This window comes from Carassius gibelio, chromosome B22 (genome assembly GCF_023724105.1).
Source record: "Carassius gibelio isolate Cgi1373 ecotype wild population from Czech Republic chromosome B22, carGib1.2-hapl.c, whole genome shotgun sequence".
Lineage (NCBI taxonomy): Eukaryota > Metazoa > Chordata > Actinopteri > Cypriniformes > Cyprinidae > Carassius > Carassius gibelio.
This window is the reverse complement of record NC_068417.1, coordinates 13,786,223-13,811,570: the sequence shown is the minus strand read 5'-3', so window position 1 is coordinate 13,811,570 and position 25,348 is coordinate 13,786,223. Positions and strand designations below refer to the sequence as shown.

The 25,348-nt window shown below is 36.0% G+C and overlaps 2 protein-coding genes across 2 annotated transcripts; one reads left to right on the top strand and one right to left on the bottom strand.

The window, feature by feature from the left end:
* The first annotated feature begins 648 nt into the window (after positions 1-648).
* Positions 649-9,458, top strand: LOC127987075 (uncharacterized). The gene is made up of 6 exons (XM_052589370.1): positions 649-809; positions 1,594-1,914; positions 2,209-2,553; positions 4,887-5,210; positions 7,805-8,155; positions 8,424-9,458. Exons 1-6 carry the CDS (start codon positions 761-763, stop codon positions 8,543-8,545), a joined length of 1,512 nt encoding a protein of 503 aa, XP_052445330.1. The 5' UTR covers positions 649-760; the 3' UTR covers positions 8,546-9,458.
* LOC127987095 (SLAM family member 5-like) lies at positions 9,397-13,332 on the bottom strand. The gene is made up of 5 exons (XM_052589389.1): positions 13,055-13,332; positions 12,253-12,573; positions 11,468-11,749; positions 10,813-11,334; positions 9,397-9,915 (listed from the first exon to the last, which is right to left on the bottom strand). The coding sequence occupies exons 1-4, from the start codon at positions 13,200-13,202 to the stop codon at positions 11,189-11,191; spliced, it is 897 nt and encodes a 298-aa protein (XP_052445349.1). The 5' UTR covers positions 13,203-13,332; the 3' UTR covers positions 9,397-9,915; positions 10,813-11,188.
* Between the last annotated feature and the right edge of the window lie 12,016 nt (positions 13,333-25,348).

Below are 25,348 nucleotides of genomic sequence, written 5' to 3'. Positions count from 1 at the left end.
CAGTCCTCATAGCATTCTTATTAGTAGATATGAAGTATGAAATATTTTTCCATTTCTTTTAGAAAGACAGAGAAGACAGGTTTACAGCTGGAAAAATTGCATTTGTGAATGTGAAATTTACTAAGGGGGGAAAATAATAATAAAAACAAAACAAATATTTTCATTTGTGGGGTCTGAGTCATAAAGTCCAAATATAATGTTTCTCATATGTACTGAGAAGTCTGTCAAAATCGTACACTTGACAAAAACATTAATATCATCCCAAAAGCTTCTGAGTGTAGTGACATGACCAACATTTCATTCATCAACTTTTTGAACTTGCACAAAGATACAAAAACAGGGAAGCGTGACATAAATACACTCCAACAAGAAGCATTCATAAAATAAAAACATTCTGGAATTGCTTATCAAATTATAGTATTATTGATACATAAAAGTGCAATAATTAACTTACATTCTTTTGGTAAAGTTGTCACAATACATCAAAAACTTACAACTCTTTTTGTTATTTTTAACAAAAGAGATGAAACAAGAGAGTCCAATTCCACAAGAAAAATTCATCCAACATCACCAACGGTGTCAGGCAAGTGACGTCACTGACTTGTTTTTGACACGTGCTTCTGTTTTGGCATCGAAAGAGCTCGTGAACTTTGTCTTTCATTTTTGGTTCGGACACGCTGGGTTAAGTTTCAGGCTATGCCAAAATGGGCACAACTTCCACAAAAACGGCTCTTCTATTTCAACAGAAAAAGTGTTTAAAATGAAGGGCTTATTTGTTTTGCTCATATTGTGTCTGTGTTTCGCTCCTGGTAAGTTGTTTAAACATGTCTTTCCGTGAACGATAATAGCTAAGCTTTTTTAGTTTCATTTTGTGTCAGGTCTAATTAAAGCTGCGAAGTCTGTAAGTCTCTGTGTGTTCAAAACTTACAAAATTTATATAACACGTGAGTACATCATGAAACCATTTTCCAAACCGTTTCGGCACACCTATTATACTTTTTTTTACATTCGGACTATTTTAGATGTGTGTGACCTGTGTGACTTCAAAAGAAAAGTAGCTCCGGCTACTTTCAGTGTTCTTCCGCTAGGTGCGTAAAGTCCAGTTTATTAACCGCTAGTGAGCCAAAAGTTACAAACTGCAGCTTTAACTAGACAGAATGGTTTTATTGCTGTTTGAAGTGAAATAATTGTATTATTGCTGTTGGAAGTGACTAATGCCTGACATGGGTAGTGTTATCTATTGCTGTATGTGTGCACTTGGATGGGTTAAATGCAGAGCACCGATTCCGAGTATGGTAACCGTATTTGGCAAATGTCACGACTTTCTTTCACTTTCACTTTTAGATATGACTCGATTGTTAGGCCTATGAGTCATTATGTGGGATCATCCATGAGATGAGCGAATGTGTAAATCTGTGATGTTCTTCTGTTGTTTTGTTTGCATGTATTATACATAATAAATCTAGACATATTTATCTACCCTTAATAATTATTATCTTTATACACAAATTAAAGTACAGCACTGTCCTTTTGTATATTTGTATCCCTCTCTTCCAGCAGTGATTTGTAATTGTTTGCTCATTTCTTTTCCAGGTAATGATGACAATGATGACAGAGAAGAAGTGTTTATGATGGAGGGAGATTCAGTCACTCTGCACACTGATGTTAAAACAATCCAGCAAGAGAGAATTACATGGTATTTTAATGACACTCGCATCGCTCAAATACGCGGAGATCGGAGTAAGATCTGTACAGATGAACAGTGTAAAGAGAGATTCAGAGACAGACTGAAGCTGGACGGTCAGACGGGTGATCTCACCATCACAGACATCAGAACCACAGATGCTGGAGTTTTCCAACTTCATGCAGTCAGCAAAAGAATGATTCAAAAGGTCTTCAATGTCACTGTTATTGGTGAGTCATGTAACAAAGCATGTTAAATATGACTAAATCAATTTATTTGTTTTAATTGCTGTAACTTTATTGCGTTTGTACAGTTTCATTTTATTATTATTTATTTTTAAATAAGTCTTCATTATTTCTCTGCTCTTAAAGTATATATGCGCATCAGAGACTGTAAATCACAGAGACCCCACGTTTGGCAAGACACTCCAGAATGTTAACGCTACTCATTCTCATCTCTTTTTGGACTGTAGTTATTTAGTTTCCAAAAAAGATCCCGCAGTCATCTTTTGGTTTTCGTTTCAGATGTGTCTGGTGCAGAAACAGATCAAACAAATGCCAAGTCAGCGATGGAGGGAGAATCTGTCACTTTAGATCCTGGTCTGGTAAAAAATCCAAATGATTCAATGACATGGTTTTTTAATGATGCTTTCATCGCCGAAATCACTGGAGATCAGAGTATGATCTGTACAAATGATCAGTGTGAAGAGAGATTCAGAGACAGACTGAAGCTGGATCATCAGACTGGATCTCTGACCATCATCAACATCAACTCCACAGACGCTGGACTTTATAAACTACAAAACAGCAGCCACATCCATCCTCACCACAGCATCATCAGTATCAGACGGTTCAGCATTACTGTCACTGGTGAGTGTACTTTAGTCAATTGATGCACCTTGTTAAGAGTGATTTCTGATGACAGCACTGCTCAGTGTATTTGTGCTACGATTTACAAGATGTTGATGAAAAGCTTTTGTCTCATAGTCTACCATTATAGAGACATTATAGAGACATCAAATAGATATAATCCTAATTGAGATCAGGTCGTCGGGGCCCCTGCCTTCGAACGCTGCCCTATCCACATTGTACCAGCCTCCCACAGGTGGTGAGTCCATGAGAGGTCGGCCCCACGTTGCTCTTTCAGGATAAGCCAGGGCGGGCCCCATGAGGGGAGGCCTGGCTACCAGTCGCTCGCATTCGAGTCATGTGCCATGCCAGGTGATGTCATGATCCTTGTTTTTTTGATAATTCATAAAGGGCTATTGAACCGCTCTTAGTCTGACCCTTCACCTAGGACCTGTTTACACAAAATACATGTAGCTCCTAGTATCATTTGGGTACTCAAACCCCTCCACCACAATAAGGTTGAGGTTCAATGAGGATCTTGGTTCTCAGCCGGAAAGGGTGTTATGTCCCCTTCAGGTTGGTAGAGAGTTCCTGCCTCAAGTGGAGGAGATCAAGTCTCTTGGGATCTTGTTCACGAATGAGGGAAGGATGGAGCGCGAGATTGAAATTCGGATAGTTGCAGCTTTTGCAGTGATGCGGTCGATGTACCTGTCTGTCGTGGTAAAGAAGAAGCTTAGCTGCAAGGCGAATCTCCCTATTTACCGGTCGATCTACATTCCTACTCTCACCTATGGTCATGAGTTGTGGGTCATGACCGAAAGTACAAGATCCCGGATACAGGCGACTGAAATGAACTTTCTCTGTAGGGTATCTTGGCACTGGCTTAGAGATAGGGTGAGGAGCTCTGCCACTTGAGAGGAGCTCAGAGTAGAGCCACTACTCCTCCACATCGAGAGGAGCCAGCTGAGGTGGCTCGGGCATCTGTTCCGGATGCCTCCTGGACGCCTTCCTGGGAAGGTGTTCCGGGCACTTCCTACCAGGAGGAGGCCCTGGGCAAGACCGAGGACACGATGTAGGGACTATGCCTCTCAGCTGACCTGGGAACACCTTGGTATCCCCCCGGAAGAACTGGAGGAAGTGTCTAGGGAGAGGGAAGTCTGGGCATCTCTGCTTAGACTGCTACCTCCGCACTTAAACGATTCTTAAAACTACATCCGGTAACACAACAGTAGTAGTAGTGCTAAAATGTCAGTGGGTTTGGGCGTCTACCTTGACACTCGCTGTGAAAAATACTGAAGCGGAGTGAGAAAAATTATGAAATGGTTCCTGTGGAGATATTGGATCATTATCTCATGTGTGGAAAGACCTCTCAGCCAATCAGATTCGAGGACCAGAAAGAACTGTTGTGTATGTAATGTAGTATAATATATTATAACATCGTTTGAAATTAGATTGAGATATTCTATCATCTTTAAAATCATGTCAAAGTGATAATATGTTCTTACATGAAACAAACACGCTTATAATACGTTTAATATTAAGAACATGAACAGTGTTTGTCTTATTGTTTCTTAATTATTTTAAATCAATGTGAAAGTCAAAGTGCTGAGGAATTAATTTATTTCAGCAAAATATTAATTTTATGTTTTGTTTTATTTTTTTAATTGAGAATCACAACATATCATGTGTTTCTGCTAATTTATCAATACAATGGGCAATCGAAGGCAAAGTATAAAAACACCTGAAAGTGCTCAATAAATAAAATGCAGGTACAGTGTTATTAAGAGGCTGATTGCAGTGTTGAACGCTTCAGTGATGATGACTTTTTTGCAGGCAATAATGATTGAAATGAGTATCAGGTGTAGCCAAACCCAAATCGAACAAATCAAACATTTTGTCATTATTCACCTAGTCCCATGTCAGCCCAAACCCGTAAAAGCTTTGTTCACATATACATATAACACGTAACACATTTTACATATTTGGGATGAAAACAGGGAGGCTTGAGACTGTCCCAAAGACAAGATAGATGGACTATTCTGATGATGTCTTTCTTATTTTCATGGACCTTGACACTGTTATTTGTTTGGCAGTCTATAGGACAGTCTCAAGCTTACCGGCTTTCATCCAAAAATATCTTAAATTGTGTTCTTAAGACGAACAAAGCTTTTATAGGTCTGGAACAAAATGGGGGTAAGTGATTAATAACAAAATTTCCATTTTGTGATGGATTAACACTTTAAGGCCAATGGTTTTACTGTCAAAAAGCAGAAAGAGTGAAAGGCTCTCAACCTTTTAACAAGAATGTAACCTTTTTGTTGATGAATTTAATTAACTATTAATTTCTTCTTCAGGTGTGTCTGGTGTTGAGACCGATGGAGTGTCAGTGTCTGTGATGGAGGGAGATTCAGTAACTCTACATACAGATGTTGAAATAAGCCAACAGGATACAATGAGATGGTATTTGAATGACTTTCGCATTGCTCAAATCACTGGAGATCAGCGTAAGATCTGTACAGATGATCAGTGTAAAGAGAGATTCATCGATAGACTGAAGCTGGATCATCAGACTGGATCTCTGACCATCACAAACACCAGAACCACAGACTCTGGAGATTATAAACTACTAATAAGCAGCATACAAATCATTCAAAAGATCTTCCATGTTGCTGTTCATGGTGAGATGTTTAGCATTTCATAGCAGGTTAAATATGCTTTAATAATGCTTTATTATAATCCCACATGGAAAAAAACCTATATAAACATATAGGTTTTGATAGAGGTTTTTATATAGGTTTTTCATATTTGTTACATATATAAAATTAGCCGTTTTCCTATATTACATGTACATATATTTACATATATGCACACATATATGTACACATATATATGTGCATACATATACCTATATAGGTACATGTATGACCGTATATATGCACCTAGATGTTCACCTATAATAGTAAAATTAAAATCCATAGCTGCTAGGAAACATGAATAAAAGTCCAAAATGTAGAAATGTACATTATTTACTTACTCAAGATCAATCAAATAGTACAAAACAAAAAATAGTACAAGAACAAAAATAAGACAAAAAAACCTGCTAGGCAACATAAATACAAGTCCAACATATAGAAATGTACACTATGTATTTAAAAGAACAATCAAATAGTACAAGAACAAAAACAAGACAAAAAACTGAACAGAATTTTTTTTTTATCTTTATTAGTCTTTGAAGGTCTGTCATGACGCGCCTTATCATCCTCCTCCTCCTCTTCCTCTTCCTTCCTGTAGGGTGTCCGAGATTTTTATTTTTTCCTCTTTTTTTTTTTTGCGGCGCACAGATTTTTTAGCGGATAGGCATTTTCGTCCACACGGATCTGCCGTTTTGGAAGAGGGAAACCGATGATTTAAACCGTGTCCCAGAGTGGATATATTTGGAAACGCCGCCTTAGTGTTTCTTCTGGACGGCGAATCCGTACATTTTCTGAAAATATGGCGTCATTAGCCATATTTTTTATTAACTAAGAAATAACACAGATTAATAATTGTATTGTTCCATGTTCGTTTGTGTACCACGCACAAGGTTTATCTGCAAATCCATGTGTTCTTCTCCATTTTAAGTGTATCTCTGTGGCAGAAATACAGTGCCACATGCTGGTCTGGCATGTATACTACATCGGTTTCGTGTGGACGCGGATACTTCTTGAGACGAGGGAAAAAAAGTTTGGGGTCCGTCTCCGTGTGGATGGGGCCGAAGAAGTAACGGTTATGGATAGAAATGTAGCGGAGTAAAGAGTACAATATTTGCCTCTCAAATGTACTTGAGTAAAGTCATGAGTACTCCCCAAAAATGATACTCGAGTACAGTACAGATCACTCAAAATTGTAGCTACTTAAGAACTGTACTCAAGTAAATGTACTCTGTTACTGTCCGGCTCTGTATATCATGTTAATATATCGCCATAGTTAAATTCCATAACATGCCAATTACATGTGACACCAATTTAACATGTTCGCACATACATAAGTTCCTGCATAATATTTTTCGTTAATTCTTAATTTTTGCCTTGATAATAGAAAATATGAGCTAGGCATCATGTATGACAGTCAAAAATGGGATATGAGCTACAAAATGAACAGATCCTGCCATTAGCTATATAGAAGACATATCTTGTATGTACAGGGCTTATATGTGGATATGAAGAAGCAATACAGGAGACCTATATTTCCTGTATATGCACATATATGCACCTCAATTGTGCCTATATGTGGCATACATACGCATATGTGCAGTATATTTACGCATATATTTACGCATCTATGCATCTACGCATCATATATGTGCATATACACTGCATATAGGTTTCATATATATGCATATATCCACATATAGGTTCTTTCCATGTGGGATATTGACTAGGGGTGTGCAATAATGAGAAAAATAAAATATCTCAATATTTTCTGAAATTTTATTGATGTGCTGGTACAGGTTTAGGACTACCATGGACAGCTAAACAAAACTTTATATATTTCTTTACTTTAGATATTTTTCATATTATGTCAGGTGATTAATTTGCAGGATTTTAGCTTTTAAGTTAGAAATTAACTTAATTAAACCTAAGGTAAACATGTATTTTAAATATAAATTGAAGATCGCCAGTAAGTGGCACCATATTAATGCATGAGTGAGTCATTCATTCAATCAATTAGTTCAAATAGCTGTTTGATTCAGTAACAAAACACTAGGTTCGTTCGACTTGAGATGGCGCCGACGCCACATGACACAGCTGTTGCACGATTGGCCAGATTCACCACATGACAACGATCACATGTGTTTTGGGGTTTATTCAGCTTTTCAGTTCCAATAATGGCAACAAATCTGTGTTTTTATAACGGTAAAAGCTTTTTGAATTGTAGTCCCGCTTTTGTATTGAGTCTCTTTTATCATACAACACTGGTAAAAGCATATATACCCCACTGTATTAGTATTTAAATAGTATATGATTATGTTGAACTTTATTCTTTATGGTTCTAAAACACATCTTTATTGTCAAATCACATATAGTTTAAACAACAATTATGATATTATCATTGGCGATATACCATATATCGCACACTGTTAATAGTGATATTTAAAACAATTCCATGTGGATATATACTGCTTATTCTCCTGTATTTTAATTTATATGCAGACAGAATCTTCATCTCATGGAATTGATGGTATTTCTTTCATCAATATAGAGCTACAATCAGCTGTTGGTTTGTGTTCCAGATGTTCCTGCTGATGAACGAGATGAAATGGAGAGAAAGTCTGTGCATGAAGGAACATCTGTCACTTTAGACAGTCAAGAAATAACAAACAAAAATTATTTGATGAGATGGTATTTTAATGACATTCTCATCGCTGAAATCACTGGAGATCAGAGTAAGATCTGTACAGATGTTCAGTGTGATGAGAGATTCAGAGACAGACTGAAGCTGGATCATCAGACCGGATCTCTGACCATCATGAACATCAGAACAACAGACTCTGGACTTTATGAGCTAAAGATCATCCACAGCATCCGCCGTCGTCACAGCATCAGCATCATCCACATGAAGAGATTCAGCATTACTGTCACTAGTGAGTGTAATTTCATTTCAGTTTTATGTTATTGTAATCAGATTACATTGATGATAAATGCTGCTGCTTCATGTTGAGCTCTCAGTTGTGATGCTGCTTTAACAGCTGTTCTTCAGAAGAACAACAGATGGTGCAAATGTATCAGTTTAATCAACATTATACAGCTGATGATCAAAGAAGAAGAATGTAGGCTAAATATTAGAAAAAGAAAGTATTAGAAAAAGAAAGCATCTCTTGTAATAATGACTGTCTGTCTTTATCATTACAGATTCAAGTCTACCTTCAGGAGTTATAGCAGGAATATGTGCTGCTGTTGTTGGTGTTCTGCTGGTGATTGTAATTGTCATTTGTGTAAAGTGGAATAGGGGCCATACGAACAATGTAATATAACAATGATGTAATGCAACAGTGTAAAATTACTGTTTAAATTAACAGTGGGTTTAATTGATTTTTGTATCAGCATGATGCTATGTCCCTGATTTAGTATCATGGTGTAACATCAATTTTAGGTTTAAATTATCATCACTGTGTGATGGAGATGATTCACCTTCACCAGCGTTTCCATGGGTCCTTAACAATGTTTTAACTGTTGGATCTAATTTAAGGGCATAAAGAGTCTTAAAATATACTGGAATGTATCCAAGTGAATGTTTTCACTTTCCGAAAAATCTTAATTATGATTTCAAGAGATTCTACATTTGAGAAACTGTGTTATTGCTTAATGTGAGTAAACTTTAGAAGGCTATGATTTCATTGGAATGCACAATATTTATTCTAAGACAATAGAGCACATTTACTAATGACAATTGAATGTCTGGGAAAAACGCTGTATTTTCACCATTGCAAAAGCGCCACCTGTTGTCAGACAATGAATTCGCATATATAATTAGCCCGTCTGCTGTTTCTATTCAGAACAATTTGAAAATCGACCCATAATTTTAAACAACTGTACATGTGAACCATTAAATCACAGACAAGCTAACTGAAAAAAACAACAACAACAATAATAATAATAATACAAATAAAAATAATAATAATAATCACCTTGCTGCCAAAGTAAAATTTTTCATTTTCTTTAAGTTTAATAAAACATATTATTATGGTGTAAATGTTTTAAGAAAATTCATTGATTTTATTTTTTTTATGAAAGGTATGTCTGGTGAGTGAGTTTCTAAAATAGTGTCATATTATACTGCATTTTAAGATATTACATCATTACTAACTGGACATGTAATTTAAGGAATATTACTCTCGCACTCTCTCCCTCTCTCTCTCTCTCTCTATCTCTCTCTTTAGTAAGCTGCTTAAATATTGTAAATGATCAGTGTGTGAGACATTTGTATTTTTTGTTTTCTTTGACTTTGTATGTTTTCTGGGATTGATTAATAACACTACTGGTCAAATGCTTGAATATTTATTATTATTATTTTTATTTTTAAGAAGTCTTTAAGAAGTTAATTTGATGAAAAAAAAAACAAACAGTAAAAACGGTATTGTTGTGAAATATTATTACAATTTAACATTACTTGTATTCTATGTGAACATATTGTAAACTGTCATTTATTCCTGTAATTAAAGCTGAATGTTCATCATTACTCCAGCCTTCAGTGTCACATGATCCTTCAGAAATCATGCTAATAAGCCGACCACTTCCTAAACTCAACCACAGACTCAGACTCAGAGGGTTTTGTATAAGTTTCCTCTCTTCTCATGGCGACAGGTGTATAGTCCACATGCTCTTCCTCTTTATCTATCTTATTCTGTAACACACAAAAAAGCAAACAAACAAAAAAAAGAAAGAAAATTATATTTAAAAGCAAAATATTTTAAATAAGAAGAGTGGAAAATTCAAAATCACTTGCAGTGTGTATCTGTGCGAAAATATGGTTTATGTATTTATGTGTTTATTAGTCACATACGACCAGGGCTGGATTCATTTGATAAACGGTACTAAATGGTAATATTTTGGAATATTATTACAATTTAAAATAACTTTCTGCTAGAATATTTTGTAAAATGTAATACATTCCTGTGATCAAAGCAGAATTTTCAGTAATATTATTCCAGTCTTCAGTGTTACATGTTCCTTTTACATGGGTTTGTCCAAAAACATAAGAAACATCACAAATGTTTTACATACTGAGATGACAATGAGACACCTTTCTTGAGAAGCAAATGCAAGCGAAAGTGACGTGACATTCAGCCAAGTATGGTGACCCAGACTCAAAAATTTGTGCTCGGCATTTAACCCATCCGAAGTGCACACACACACAGCAGTGAACACACACACACACTCTCTGAACACACACCCGGAGGAGTGGGCAGCCATTTATTCTGCAGCACCCGGGGAGTAGTTGGGGGTTCAGCACCTTGCTTGTAAATAAAACTATAAAGGTTTGTTCACAAGATATAGGGATGTTAGTCATAATCGGCAACACTCAACCGATATACTGAACTGCACTTGAATATTAAATAATTACAAAATTATAAAATAACGTTTGGCCTCATAAAAAGCGGCTTTTATAATTATCGGATTTTGTGTTGGTGTGTGTGTATGTGATGGATTATTACTGACAAAAACACAAGTGTACACTGATCTAAATCTGACTCACTTCTGAAATCATACAGAGACACATGACAGGAATAAATAATCTTACCGATTTATGTGCATTTCTTTTGAAGAACACTGGCTCAGTGTAAATTATCTCGTCATCATGAGTCTCAACTGTTTCAACAGCAATTGCAGATGGATTAAAACAACAAAACGCATTCCTGTGTTTCCAGTGTTTTGATGCAGTTTTTGTGCTAATGAGACGAGTAAAGATAGCTGACCAGTGCAGTTATATAGATATAGATATAGATATAGACATAGATATAGATAAGTATTCTCACATGAGTGTAAATCCACAGAATCCACCAACCCAATAAATACATATTATTATTTCTTTCAATTTCTTATAAAAGGGAACTACATTATGTTAGCTACAAGAATTGTTATAAAATGGTAATTAGGGATTTAAATTAATCAAAAATTTAGGGAATATTTAGGAACTTGCCTTCTTGATCAGTTTTTCTGTATTTCTTGTAGATCCAGAAGACCACGACTGCAGTGACAATCAGCAGAGATCCAGCAACAGGAACAGAGATCACCACTAAATAAGATAAAGCTAGACCCTGATCTGTAGAAGACAAAATGAGCTGTTAGTGTGACTGAATCTGTGTGTCTGATCTACAACAGTCACTATACATCAGCACTGTAGAACTGAGAGATATGTGCTTAGAAAATGAACATTAAAATCAACATCATCATACCTTTACATGGTTGACAGAGTTGAGTGATGTCCAGATGTGTGGTCTGGTTTGTGATGGGATTGTTGATCACACAGCTGTAGCTGTTTTTCTCCTGATATTCCACCTCCAGAGGTAGAGAGAGACTGATGCTGAGATCAGACACACTGATGCTGGACAATAAACTGTTTCCTTTGTACCAGGAGAGAGTCACATGACCCACATTCACCACTGAACACACCAGTGAACAATATGATGATCCTGATGAACTACAGTCTCTGGTAATGTTTGGAACAGGCAGACGAGCTGGAAAATATGAGAATGGTCCCTTTAAATAAATAAATAAAAACTATGGTTTACAGTGAGGTGCTTACAATAGCAGAGAAAAACATAAACAAATAAATATCAACATAAAGCTTATTGTTTCGATATCAAAACCACAAGAATTGAACAATATATGTTAACACGAGTTCAGTGTTAAAAATCACTTACTAACCGTTGCTGTGTAAAGTTATGGTTAGGGTTATCTAATTTTACTACTTTGGCACATGGATAAGTTTTAGAACCATAAAACACTAACTGTAAAAATCATTTAAAAAGCTTCACAATTCAAATAATACACATTTTAAGAGAACAATTAATGTAAGTCTTTTTATCATACGCTTCACATTTGTATTTTTATATGCTCCTAATATGAACACCATTACCTTCCAAGCTCCTCTTCTCTGTTTTTATTTTGGGAGTTTTCTTTTTAATCTAAAATATTCTTCTGATAAAATGTGAATATTTGAAACACAATCTCCACTCACCATAGACAGAAACACTGAATGCTTTTGAAGTCAGTTTCGCTCCATGTATCTCTAGCTTATAGTCTCCAGTGTGTTGAGTTGTGATGTTTGTGATGGTCAGAGATACAGTTTGATTGTTCAGCTTCAGTCTGTCTCTGAATCTCCCATCAGGAACATCATCATATGTGGTGAAGATTCCAGCCCCTATATTTATTTTAGCTAAAACAAACTTTTTTGCCCCAAAATTCCACAGTATTTCATCGTCTTCACGTATTTCAGTGAGATCAGTGTGTAGTGTGACAGAATCTCCCTCCATCACTGACACTGTGTCACTAAACACACCTGAAAATATGAAAAGATGTTTTGTCACAGATTATGTCTCCTGATAATTTACAAAGCCTGAAATCAGTTTGTAGTGGTTTTAAATGTGAATTGAAGAACATCAGTAGAGACGGAAATGATTTGAATACACTTCTATATATACAATATACACTTCTAAAAATAAAGGTGCTTAAAAGGTTCTTCACTGCAATTCCATAGAAGCACTATGTTTGGTTCTGCAATGAACCATTCCGTCAAAGGTTCTTTAAAGAACCATCTCTTTCTTACCTTTTTTTATAATCTGAAGAACCTTCTTTCACCACAAAGAAACTTTTGTGAAACAGAAAGGTTCTTCAGATGTTAAATGATCTTAATGGAACCATTTACACATTAAAACCAAAGTTATTCTATGTCATTGTGAAGCACCTTTATTTTTAAGAGTGTACTTACAGTAGCGTTATTATTGTGTAATTGAGGCCATACAAATACATATATAACTTACCAATCAGGCTCCACAAGCACATACAGAACAAAATAAACATGTGAAACATTTTCTTCAACAGTTCAGAGTCTGATCTAATGTCTGTCAGCCGAAAAACAGCAGAACGGTGTGTGCATCCTCCCTCGACTGTTTGACCCTTCTCGTTCATACACACACATAACACACACACACACACACACACACACACACACTGAACGCATGTTATAGTTACATATACCTGTTATTTACCCTTTAAATATTTATATTAGGGAAAGCATTCCACATTTTTATCATTTTGAATGTTACATTTTATTTTATTTTTTCATTTTATATGTGTTGTCGGATAAAGAAAGCTAAATGTTCTATTGTCTGTTTTTTTTTTTTTGTTGTACATTTCATGGTCCAATAAAACCTAACTCTAATGAGTTTAAAAACTCGAATGATATTGTGTTTGCGTTTATGTGTGTGTGTGTGTGTGTGTGTGTGTGTATATATATATATATATATATATATATATATATATATATATATATAGTTTTTTTTCTCAGATTTTGTTTATAGAATGATCAAAGTACACTGAAAAAAATAAATAAAGAATGCCTAAAAATGGCAACACGTGTATTACAGAATATATTCAAGTACAAAAATAAAAAAATACAAAAAAACAAAAATTAAGATCATTGCACAAACTTACAGTACATGCATTAATTTATACAAACAACCTAATTTTAAATCAGGGTTAAATCAGGTGAAAGTAGCTCTTTTATGTGACATTTGCAGGTTGTTACTTCTTACAGTCACATTCATAATGTCTCTCGTCTCACATGACACAGTTTACAGAAATATCCTCCGACACTAACAGTTTAGACTCTGAGTCAAACTGAAACCTGCTGCGGTTGGTTTTCTTCAGAAACGTGGTTTGATCTTTTGGCTCACAAAGCATCTCTTGCATGAGATTGGGGATTGAGAGCGTATGTGTTTAGTTTGTAGGAGATGGGCTTCTTCCTGTCCTGCATAAGTCTACGGTAACAACACACCAAGATGAGAAACTGACTTTTATTCCTACTCAAAACATATGCAGGTGCACTCATGCAAACATTCATGCAGAAGTTCAGTTCATACAGAACCTTAGGGTTCTAGACTCATTTTATGCTATCTTTATGCCAAAAGGGTTTTCTATATCTTCACTTTATAATGTAACAACAACAATATATACACTCAGTGTTCAAAAAAAAAAAAAAAAAAAAAAAAAAAACGTTGATGGTTCTAGTTCTAACAAAGAATAATAAGAACATAAGATGACTTCTAAATCTTTTAGTGATGAATCAGTTTTCCAGTCTTGAAATAATAATATTCAGGAGGGACTAGAGTCTGTGGAAATATGCTGTGATCAGCACATGGTTGCATGAACGCACCTGCATATGCTTCGAGTCGGAGCGAGAAAAGGATGCAGGTTTTGTGGTGATCATGAAGCTGCATATGCATTGACTCTAAACCCAAAACTAAGTGTTCATTTGTTTTAACCACTTCACCTCTAGTGTGGTGTAAGGACACATTAGCTGAACTTACTCAGGTTTTACACATATGAACTGATTTTAATTAGACTGTTTAGAAAACTGTGTTATGAAAATTATTGGGAATGTTTGACCATTGTTGCAGGAGGTCACTGAAAGGTCACTAGAAACCTCACTCACAGATGTGCTATATGCAGTATATATGAACACAGTGTTTTTAATGCTGTGTGTAATTATTGAACCAAGCAATTGTAGTTTTAAGTGAAAGGCACAGACTGATTCAATAATGACAATATATTCAGACTTCGAGTGTGCACTTGGGAATCACTACGAACCTCCTTTTTGGCTCACCATATTGTTGAACTCAAATAAATAAATAAATAAATAAATAAATAAATAAAATAAAAACAGAATGTTGGGTTTACTTTAAGTTGTAAGAACTAAATAAAGTACTATGTTACTTGTGATGTTAAACTAACTGCCTGCGATGATTTGGGCAGTGGGTGATAGGGACTATTGTACTCCTGGGTTACACCCCAAATCTTTCTGAGAAAGACGCTGGGGTTCATATTTACCACAACCAGGTGCCTTTTTACAGTATGGTTTATAGGATCAAGAAAGAGCACAGGATGAGCTCCCTCTGCTGGCCTCACTAACACCTCTTCCAGCAGCAACCTGCTCTTCTCAGGACATCTCCCATCCAGGTACTGACCCGACTCAACCCCGCGTCATAGCTGTGTGAGCAGAGTCAGCGTGGGGGGTAACAGCCCTTTCCTTCTCATTGGAAAAGCATGGTGTTGACTAAGAATGTCCTACATAAAATCACTTCTGCCGCTCGACAGAGCGACAAACGAATAAAAACTGAGCCGTATTGGCTCGGACTGTTGAAAGGGGAGAGCGGGGTCGAAAGTAACATGGGACGAAAGTAACAAAGCGATTTTCTCTGAGCCTCTTTTTGTATTTCTATTCCCAGCTATGACAGCATATTCAGCATGCAATCTTTGACAGAGCTGAGAAACATCACGTGATTTCCTCATAGTTTCCCGAAGTTAGGTCCGTAAAACTGTTTTCGAGTAGTTTTAAAGTAACTGTTGTTACTTTTGTCCCGCTACAGTGACAAAAAGTATTTATTTTGTTCCAGTGCAAGCTATATTGTGAATTTCTGTGTCTTGCATCATTTCTTACAAATGATAATGTCATATTATAGGCAAGGCAAGGCAAGTTTATTTATATAGCACATTTCATACACAATGGTAATTCAAAGTGCTTTACATCAAAGAAAGTAAAATAATCATGAAAAATAAGAAAAAAAAATGAAAATAAAACAAGCAATTTTAAAACTTTTAAAATTATTAAAACATTTACTTAAAATCAATTTAAAAACAGTTAAAAATTGATTTTATATAAAATAAAACAGTGAAGATATATTGCAATCAGTTCGGACATAGCACAGTGCTCATTCAATAAATGCACAACTAAACAGATGGGTTTTAAGTCTAGATTTAAATGTGACTAGTGTTTTAGCACATCTGATCTCTTCTGGAAGCTGATTCCAACTGCGGGCAGCATAGTAACTAAAGGCGGACTCCCCTTGTTTTGTGTGAACCTTTGGTATTTCTATCTGACTCGATTCTAGTGATCTGAGTGCTCTGTTAGGTTTATATTCAGTGAGCATATCTGAAATATATTTCGGTCCTAGGTCATGCAGTGACTTATATACGAGTAAAAGTATTTCAAAATCAATCCTAAATGTAACTGGAAGCCAGTGTAAGGACCTGAGGACTGGTGTGATATGCTCAGATTTTCTGGTTCTAGTCAGAATCCTGGCAGCAGCATTCTGGATGAGCTGCAGCTGTCTAATGGTCTTTTTGGGAAGGCCAGTGAGGAGCCCATTACAATAGTCCACCCTGCTGGTGATAAAAGCATGTACTAGTTTCTCCAAGTCTTGGCTGGAAACAAAACATCTAATTCTTGCAATGTTTTTTAAATGATAGTATGCTGATTTAGTTACTGCTTTGACATGACTACTGAAACTAAGGTCTGTGTCCAGAATCACACCAAGATTCCTGACTTGTTTTTTTTTAGTTGTATGACCCGTAGAGTCAAGGTATGCATTCACCTTGAGAACTTCATCTTTGTTTCCAAATGCAATGACTTCAGTTTTTTCCTTGTTTAACTGAAGAAAGTTCTGGCACATCCAACTATTAATTTCATCAATGCATTGGCAGAGGGAGTCAATGGGGCTGTAGTCATTTGGAGTTAAGGCTAGGTAAATCTGGGTATCATCAGCATAGCTGTGATAGGCAATTTGGTTATTTCTTATTATTTGACTCAGTGGAAGCATATACAGGCTAAACAAGAGCGGTGCAAGAATTGAGCCTTGTGGGACTCCGCATGTCATGGGCGTCCACTTAGACTTGTGCTCTCCTAGACTCACATAATAGCCTCTCCCTTCTAAGTATGACTTGAACCATTTGAGTACCATCCCAGAAAGCCCGACCCAGTTTTCCAGTCTCTCTAGTAGTATGTTATGATCGACAGTGTCAAACGCAGCACTGAGATCTAGCAATACCAGCACCGATATTTTGCCAGAGTCGCAATTTAAGCGAATATCATTTATTATCTTAATGAGTGCTGTCTCTGTGCTGTGATGCGGCCGAAAACCAGATTGAAAATTGTGCAGGTATCCATTTGAGTTTAAGTATTTGTTAATCTGATTAAAAACTACCTTTTCTATAATTTTGCCTATAAAAGGAAGATTAGATATTGGTCTGAAATTGCTCAAAATTGTGTTATCAAGATTGCTCTTTTTCAGGAGGGGCTTAACAACTGCAGTTTTTAGGGAGTTTGGAAATGTCCCAGAAAGAAGTGAGGCGTTCACCACTTCTAAAAGATCTGCTTCTAAGCAGTTAAGCACACTTTTGAAAAAAGATGTGGGAAGTGTGTCAAGACAGCAGGTTGATGATTTTAGGTGCTGCACTATGTCTTCCAGAATTTTGCTATCAATTGTTTAAAAAATAGACAAAGTATCTTTTTGATATTGTGGCCGAATCTGTCTGACCTCTGCATTACTTGAGGATGTGCTAATCGCCTTCCTGATATTGATGATCTTCTCAGAAAAGAAGGAAGCAAACTCATTGCATTTGCTGTCTGATAGCATTTCACTGGGAATCTGACTTGGGGGGTTTGTCAGTCTCTCAACAGTGGCAAAAAGAGTACGAGTGCTATTTAAGTTACTGTTTATACGGTTTGAGAAGAAATTCTCTCTATCTGTGGCTAGTTTAACATTATAAGCATGAAGGCTGTCTTTATAGATGCTATAGTGAATTTCAAGTTTTGTCTTCCGCCACATCCTCTCTGCTTTTCTGCATTGTCTTTTCATAGTCTGAACTGCTGTTGATCTTCTCCAAACTGATTTCTGTCTGTTTGTTTTCTTACTTACTATTATTGGAGCAATATCATCAATAACATTCTTAACTTTTGAGTTGAAGGAATCAAGGAGAATATCAACAGAGTCTGCAGAAATGCTTGGTGTTAAAGATATAGCCTCCGTAAATAGTACACGTGTGTTCTCGTTTATGCATCTCCTTCTGACAGAGACAGATCTAGATTCAGTGGTAGCAGAGATCAATATATCAAAGAAAATACAGAAGTGATCAGATAGTGCTATGTCCTTAATAACAATGGATGAAATGTTTAGACCCCTACTGATGATTAAGTCTAGAGTGTGTCCACCTTTGTCAAACTCTGAGGAAATCATTGATAACATTTCTGTGACCTCTTCAACAAAGGCAGGAGAGTATTTTGGAGGCCTGTAAATAATAATAATCAGAATGCGTGGGGCACCTTTCAGCACAATCCCTAGATATTCGAAAGACAAGTACTGACCAAATGACACTTGCTTGCATTGATAGACATCTTTAAATAGAGCAGCTACACCTCCACCTCTCCTAACAGTCCTGCAGACACTCATGTAAGTTAAGTTAGGAGGGGCTGCTTCATTGAGGACTGTTGCACTGCAGCTGTCTTCTAGCCATGTTTCAGTTAGAAATATAAAATCCAAATTTTTGTGGTTATAAAGTCATTGATTAGAAATGATTTATTTTTTAGTGAGTGAATGTTTAAAAGTGCTAACTTGATGGCAGTGCTTTGTGTCTTTATATCAATCTTAGTTTGATGCATAATAGGCCGCAGATTAGATGAGTTTGCACTTCGGCTTGAGATGGCTCCAGATTTTCTATCACGTGATAAAACTGAAATAGAGAAAGCTACAGGCACACTGGGTTCCCGCTTGTTCTGTAAGCATTTGTGAATGTTGCTGCTATTATAGCGGGGACCCAACACATATCATTGGGAGCTGCTATCAGTTGTTTTTGGTTCACCTTCAGCAGATAGAGGGTTTGGGCCCTGGCGTTGTGGCAGTGGTCGGAGAGCTCTCACAGGAACAGGGCCCACAGTCTTTGGTTGTTGGGGGGCCCGCCATTTTTTTTGTTGATATCTGGGGGCTAGCAGCAAATGAGTGAGAGAGGTTAGTCCCAGCATGCACCAATTCCTCCATTTTCTGTGAGAAGCACAGAAGTGGAGATGCTGGAGAGAGTGATAATGTGTCTGGTGAGATGGGCTGTGTCGCTGGTGTTTCCGGTGGCTGTGATGTGTTGTCCTGGCTTCCCTGGCTGTTTTTAAGAAAGTCATCCCTGAGTGCTGAATCTTGTAGCGGTTTTGATACATCACAGTCTGTCTGTGAGGAGCTCTGTTGGCAGGGCTCAGCAGGGATAGTGTCCATCAGCAGTGATTGTTTTGGCTGCGTGGTGTTATCAGTGTCATTGCGGGATATGTCAACCACATGATGACTCGGACCCGGTGTGTGTGTGCTGAATGGATTGACACACTCTGCTGAAGGATGATGGAGGGAGAAGTAGATATTGTCCTTAAGCACTCTGGCACCAAGTTTGTTTGGGTGGAGGCCATCTGGTTTAAACAATTGTCTATGGCCCCAGAAAAGATTGAAGTTGTCGATGATATTTACTCCTTTTATATTACAAGATCTTTGTAGCCATGTGTTCAGCCCAAGCAACCGTGAAAACATATTTGTTCCCCTTGCTGGGAGTGGTCCACTGATGAACGACTGAACTTTGAGTCTTCGAAGTGTTTCAAAGAGTTCAATGAAGTCCTTCTTAAGGAGTTCTGACTGCTCTTTCCGAATATCATTCTTCCCCACATGGATGATGATTCGATTTGCAGTCTTGTGCTTCATCAGAATGTTCTGAAGTTCCTTGTTCACATCAGAGACCGTTGCTTGAGGAAGGCAGCATGTTGTTGTAGTCCTGCTACGGATGTTTCTGATAATAGAGTCACCCACTATCAGAGTCCTGGGCTCGGCTGCGCTCTGAGCTGAAAGCCGCTGTCTGCTCGTCCTTGAGCGCCTGTTAGTAGCGATGTTAGCTGCTGGCTGATCAGATCCATGTTTAAATACATTTGGGGATTCCTCACCCGCATTCATAAATACTTGAAATCTGTTCTCAAGATGTATAGGGGGTGGTAGAATACCAGTATTTACAAGCCTTGTCATAGTCGAATCTGGCGTAGAGGAAGCTATGGCAGCAATACGAGAAACTCGTGACAATCTGATGTCTCGTGTTCCTTTGGGTCTCGCTCCCTGTTTGTGCCATCGATCAGTTTTGGCTTGTTCCTCTACACTTGGTATAAACTGTTGAGATTCAGAAGATTCATGGGACTCACCGGCTGTATGCTGAGGGGGTCCATGACGATGGTCTGCTAAGTGTTCCGTCTGTTTTGGAAGTCCAGAAAGTAACTTTGTTTCAAGAATCACAATCCTTTTTCTGCAAGTTTGCAGCAGTTCATGCAACAAGTAGATCCAACAGGAGGCATTTTCTCTCTCTTCTGTTTGAATGTAGGCAGTTGTTTTCCCGTCACAGGAATGTAAGCTGTTAGCAGTGGGAGACAAAGTCTTCTTTTTGTAGTATTATTCCAGTCCCAATGTTTTTAGTTTTAGCGTTTGTGCCAACAATCTGTTGTTTGAGCACTGTGCTGATCTCTTGAAGTAAAAATCTTAGAAAAATTATAAAAAAGTACAGAAATAAGAAGCAAAGCGCAGAGCAGTAAGCTAGAACGTCCGAACGGTAGCAAAGCCGGAAGCAAAAAGAATATGTCTTAGTGAGGGTCAGAAAGACAGACAGAGGTCTTGTTTTATCCAGATGTTTTAGAGAGGGCGTTTCTGGACATAGAGGAATATCTCTCTCTGGGCAGCTGCTACGTTGCATTTGTATTTAGGGTTTAGCCATATCTTAGCCTTTACACCTCCACCTGTGAATTTGCAGTGTTTCCAGATGTTTTAATGCACATGTTCAATTCATGCATAAAAACAACTGGATGGAAACATAAATAGGCCTACTGTTACATTATGTTTAGAGTTTTTTTATTATGCTAATGTGATTAAATTTTAATATTGTACATTCTGTTGAAATATTTATAAAAATAAAAAAAACAATACATTGAAATTGACAATAAAAAAATACAGTCAGGCTTTGAGACATCTGATGAAACTTTAATTTAAAATGAAAAAATGAAAATATTATATATATATATATATATATATATATATATATATATATATATATATATATATATATATATATATATATATATATATATATCAAAGATAAGGGACAAAATATGTTTGCAGTTACATATTCACAAGGTCACAATCAGGTATTCTTAAGAAAAATAAGAGTAACAGAAATACATCTTGCTTATATTGTTGTGTTACTTTTGTCCCAACCGACGGGGTCGAAAGAACAATGTGCATATTATGTTCAAAGTGAAAATGTACTGAAGTCTTTCAACATTTCTCTAAAATACCACCTGGTATTGATAGACCACCCTTATGAGTTACTGGCCACAGCAGAAATATATCTCTGTCTACAACATTATCTTTTAAAATTACGTTTTTCTGAAACATGGTACTTTCGCCCCTGCTCTCCCCTACTGTATCTGTGCCAGAACAAACGACCCAAAGAAATGGCCAGAGGTTTCGTTTCCTGACATTTTATTTTACGTAATGGAGCAAGAGAACGCTTACTACAAGCCTATGAGAATTATATATTTTCACAAATACATGCCGTCAAATAAATATTAACATGAACATTTGTGTAAACAGCACGTACAAATAGCGCTAACGCAGATTTAAGAGCGTGACGACACGTCTCTACGTCATCGCGCTGCAGAGCGTAGGGAGCCTGTCTCCCAAGTTATAGTTTCACTTTCATTCATGACACGACGGTTACTTAATGAACCAGTACACTGGATAATAGCCGGTGTAAAATAATAATAATAATAATAATAATAATAATAATAATAATAATAATAATAATAATAATAATAATAATAATAATAATAATAAGACACAATGGCTTCGGGTTACTGAAGAATTCAGCACTATATCAAAATTGTAATCTATAATTCTTTCTGCGTTCAAACGATTTGTGCTAACCGAAATTTGCGGTTAAAACGTGTTTTCAGTGAAAACCGTTCCAAACACGCGCAGGATGCTTCGTGGGAGCAGCAGGATCTGTGAGAAAGGCGTGTCCAGAAGGATTACTTCAGGGATGGTGTTTGATAACGGATTACATCATGCAGAAGCAACCCATGTCTTCTGTACTGGGAGTATTCTTCTGTCGGTGGGTCGAAGCGTGTATCAAACTGAAACAACAGTCAATTAATCGATAATAATAGGCTATAAACACATTATATTCATTGACATTTTATTGTTTATTTGTAATTAATGTTATTGACCTTTAAATGAAACTTCTGCAATGGGTTTGTAAAATGTTTTTTGTTTTGGCCTGAGACACTTGTTGTTGGAATTAAAATTTTAATAATAATAATAATAATAATAATAATAATAATAATAATAATAATAATAATAATGATTATTATTATTATTATTATTATTATTATTATTATTATTATTATAATTATATATGTTTTGCACATTCTTGTATTACATCCATATAATAGGTAAAAATTGATAGGTAAAAATTGATAGCCTGAATGCACTGTAAGTCGCTTTGGATAAAAGCTTCTGCTAAATGCATACATTTATATATTTATTTATTTTATTTATTTACATCTCCCTAAGTACCACTGTGATACAGTTTCATTTTTTTTTCTTCATAATTGGATGCAAAACTCATGAGTGATCCTATTTACCTCGCCATACAGACATAAAAAAATAAAATAAAAAAATAAAAATACTTTTGATACTTTTGGCTGGCTTTGGGATAACCATGAGGATGTGATATTGAATGTGTGTTTGACATTATGTTTGGCTTAGTGCAGGTTTTATTAATTCTCACACTGCCTTATGTGTTTCTCTGTCTTGACCCACAACATAAGCATGTCATGACTTAAAGCTGAATGTTTACAAAAAATTATATGTGTTAATTTGAATAAACATTTATGTAGCCTTTTCCAATATAATATTTTATCTGGTCTTCCAGATAGGAAGGACTCAGATAACTTAAAAACTGTTGAACTGAAAACATTTTATTATTATTATTATTATTATTATTATTATTATTATTATTATTATTATTATTATTATTATTAATAATAAGTATAATTTATACATGAGTATAATTTATACAATTAATTCCCAACATCAACTGTCTCAGGCCAAAACATGCATAACATTTTTTTCAAAAACATTTGAAAAATCCATAAAAAAATATTTTTATTGAAATATTAATATTATATTAATACATTAAATACAATTAAAGAATCAGAGTGTAGATGGTGTGACCGCGTTTCTCTGAAGCACATATGCTATTTCTTTATAGCAGTCCAAAGTTGTATTATTATTATTATTATTATTATTATTATTATTATTATTATTATTATTATTATGTATTTATTTATTTATTATTATTATCATATCCCTGGGACTAAGGAGCATGATTTTACCTGTGACTATCATAATGTGATTTGTTTATTTTATTTACAAATCATAGGTGGTGGGGAAATAACTGGACAGAAGGTGCTCCCAGCAATGAACAGGGTTGCCAGGTCTGCAAAATAAAACCAATCCAATTCTTATATTTGACAGTAATGCTTCTCATTTTTATTTTGCAACTATTTGTTTGTTTTTTTGTTATTTCTGTGCACAACCATGGCAAGGCATTTATAGAGTACATTGTCTGTATTACTTTGGTGTGAATCATGTTGCAGACAGACAGTTCTCAGTCCTCAGACAGTGGGTGAGGCATTTGTCTAGTCAGTGATCTCTGATTATAACAACAAGTCCAGTTCTTCCTCCACAGTCACCACACCTCAAGACATTGCTCAGATGTTTTTTTTCAAGACATTTTCCTGGTTTTTATCCTTAAAACAATCTTGTGTATAATGATTTCTAACATGTCTCATCCTAGTTATCTATAGGGAATAGCATCAGAGTAAATTAATAATGAGATTGTTGTAATTTTTGAACCATTTCCTTAAAGGCTTTGTGTTAGTTACAAGCACTATTTTCCTTTTTCAGCTTGGGTCAGTTCCAGACAGTTCATCAATGCCTTTTCTTCTTTGTTTTAATAGAATCCTCTGAGATTCTTTACAAATCCTCATTTTGTATGTTTTGTTTTGATCTCTCTGCTGCGTTTCCAATTCCCCCGAACTGCTTCCATTTACAACAGTGAATGCAAGGTAGATTAAAGTGATTATGACATTTTGAATAAGGATATTTTTTTTCATACAAAAACGCATTGATTCGCTACAGGAGGCCTTTGTACAACCTTCAGAGATAAGTGAGACACTTTTTTATGGAAGTGCTTTTTTTTCATGTCTTTTGGACTGAAGCAATGTAACACCCACTGACTGCAACGACAGAGCTTGAAGGATCAAAGATCTTTAATACAACGTTGACTGGATTCGTCTGAAAAAAAAAAAAAAAAAAGTTATAGACCTAGGATGCCTCTGGGGTGAACAAATTTTCGGGTGAACTAAACCTTAAATCTTTTTTAAACCTTTAAAACCTCCTGCAGCTGTTGGTTTGTATTTCAGTGTTTCTTCTGCTGAATGAGATAAAATGAAGAGAAAGTCAGTGAAGGAGGGGTATTCCCCAATTTGCCAAACATTTGCCAAAGTTAATTTTGGCAAATGTTCAAGCAGAAAAAAGGACACAGCACACTGATGTAAGATACTATGTGTACAAAGTCTGTCTGTAAACACTATCCATTTTACAGTTCATGAGTTCATGAGTATAAAATGTATAACCAAACTCCTGAGATCAGTGACACAGAGTTAATGTTACAGCACACGAATATAATATGTATTTATCTGTCACAAAACTCCTGAGATCACGGACAGGCATATGAAATTACTTTAGCCTATATGAATATAAAATGTATTTATATAAAACAAACATCCTGCAATTGCTGACAGGTAGGCTATACTTGAAATTGCTGTATATGTTCATAAAATATATTTGCAATTTAGCAAATAAAAAGTCTTGAACACAAATGGAGGAAAAACTAACTTGGAAGTTTTTAGAATTGCATGGAAAAACAGTATGTCCAGCTATAGACAGGCTCTAAAAACTGTTAGGGCAGAGCATATACACAAACTCATAGAAAATAACCAAAACAATCCAAGGTTTTTATTTAGCACAGTGGCTAAATTAACAAATTACCAGACAGTAATGACTTTATGAATTTCTTCACTGATAAAATAGATAACATTAGAAATACAATAGCGAATGTAGATTCTACAGCGTCTAACACTTCAGTTT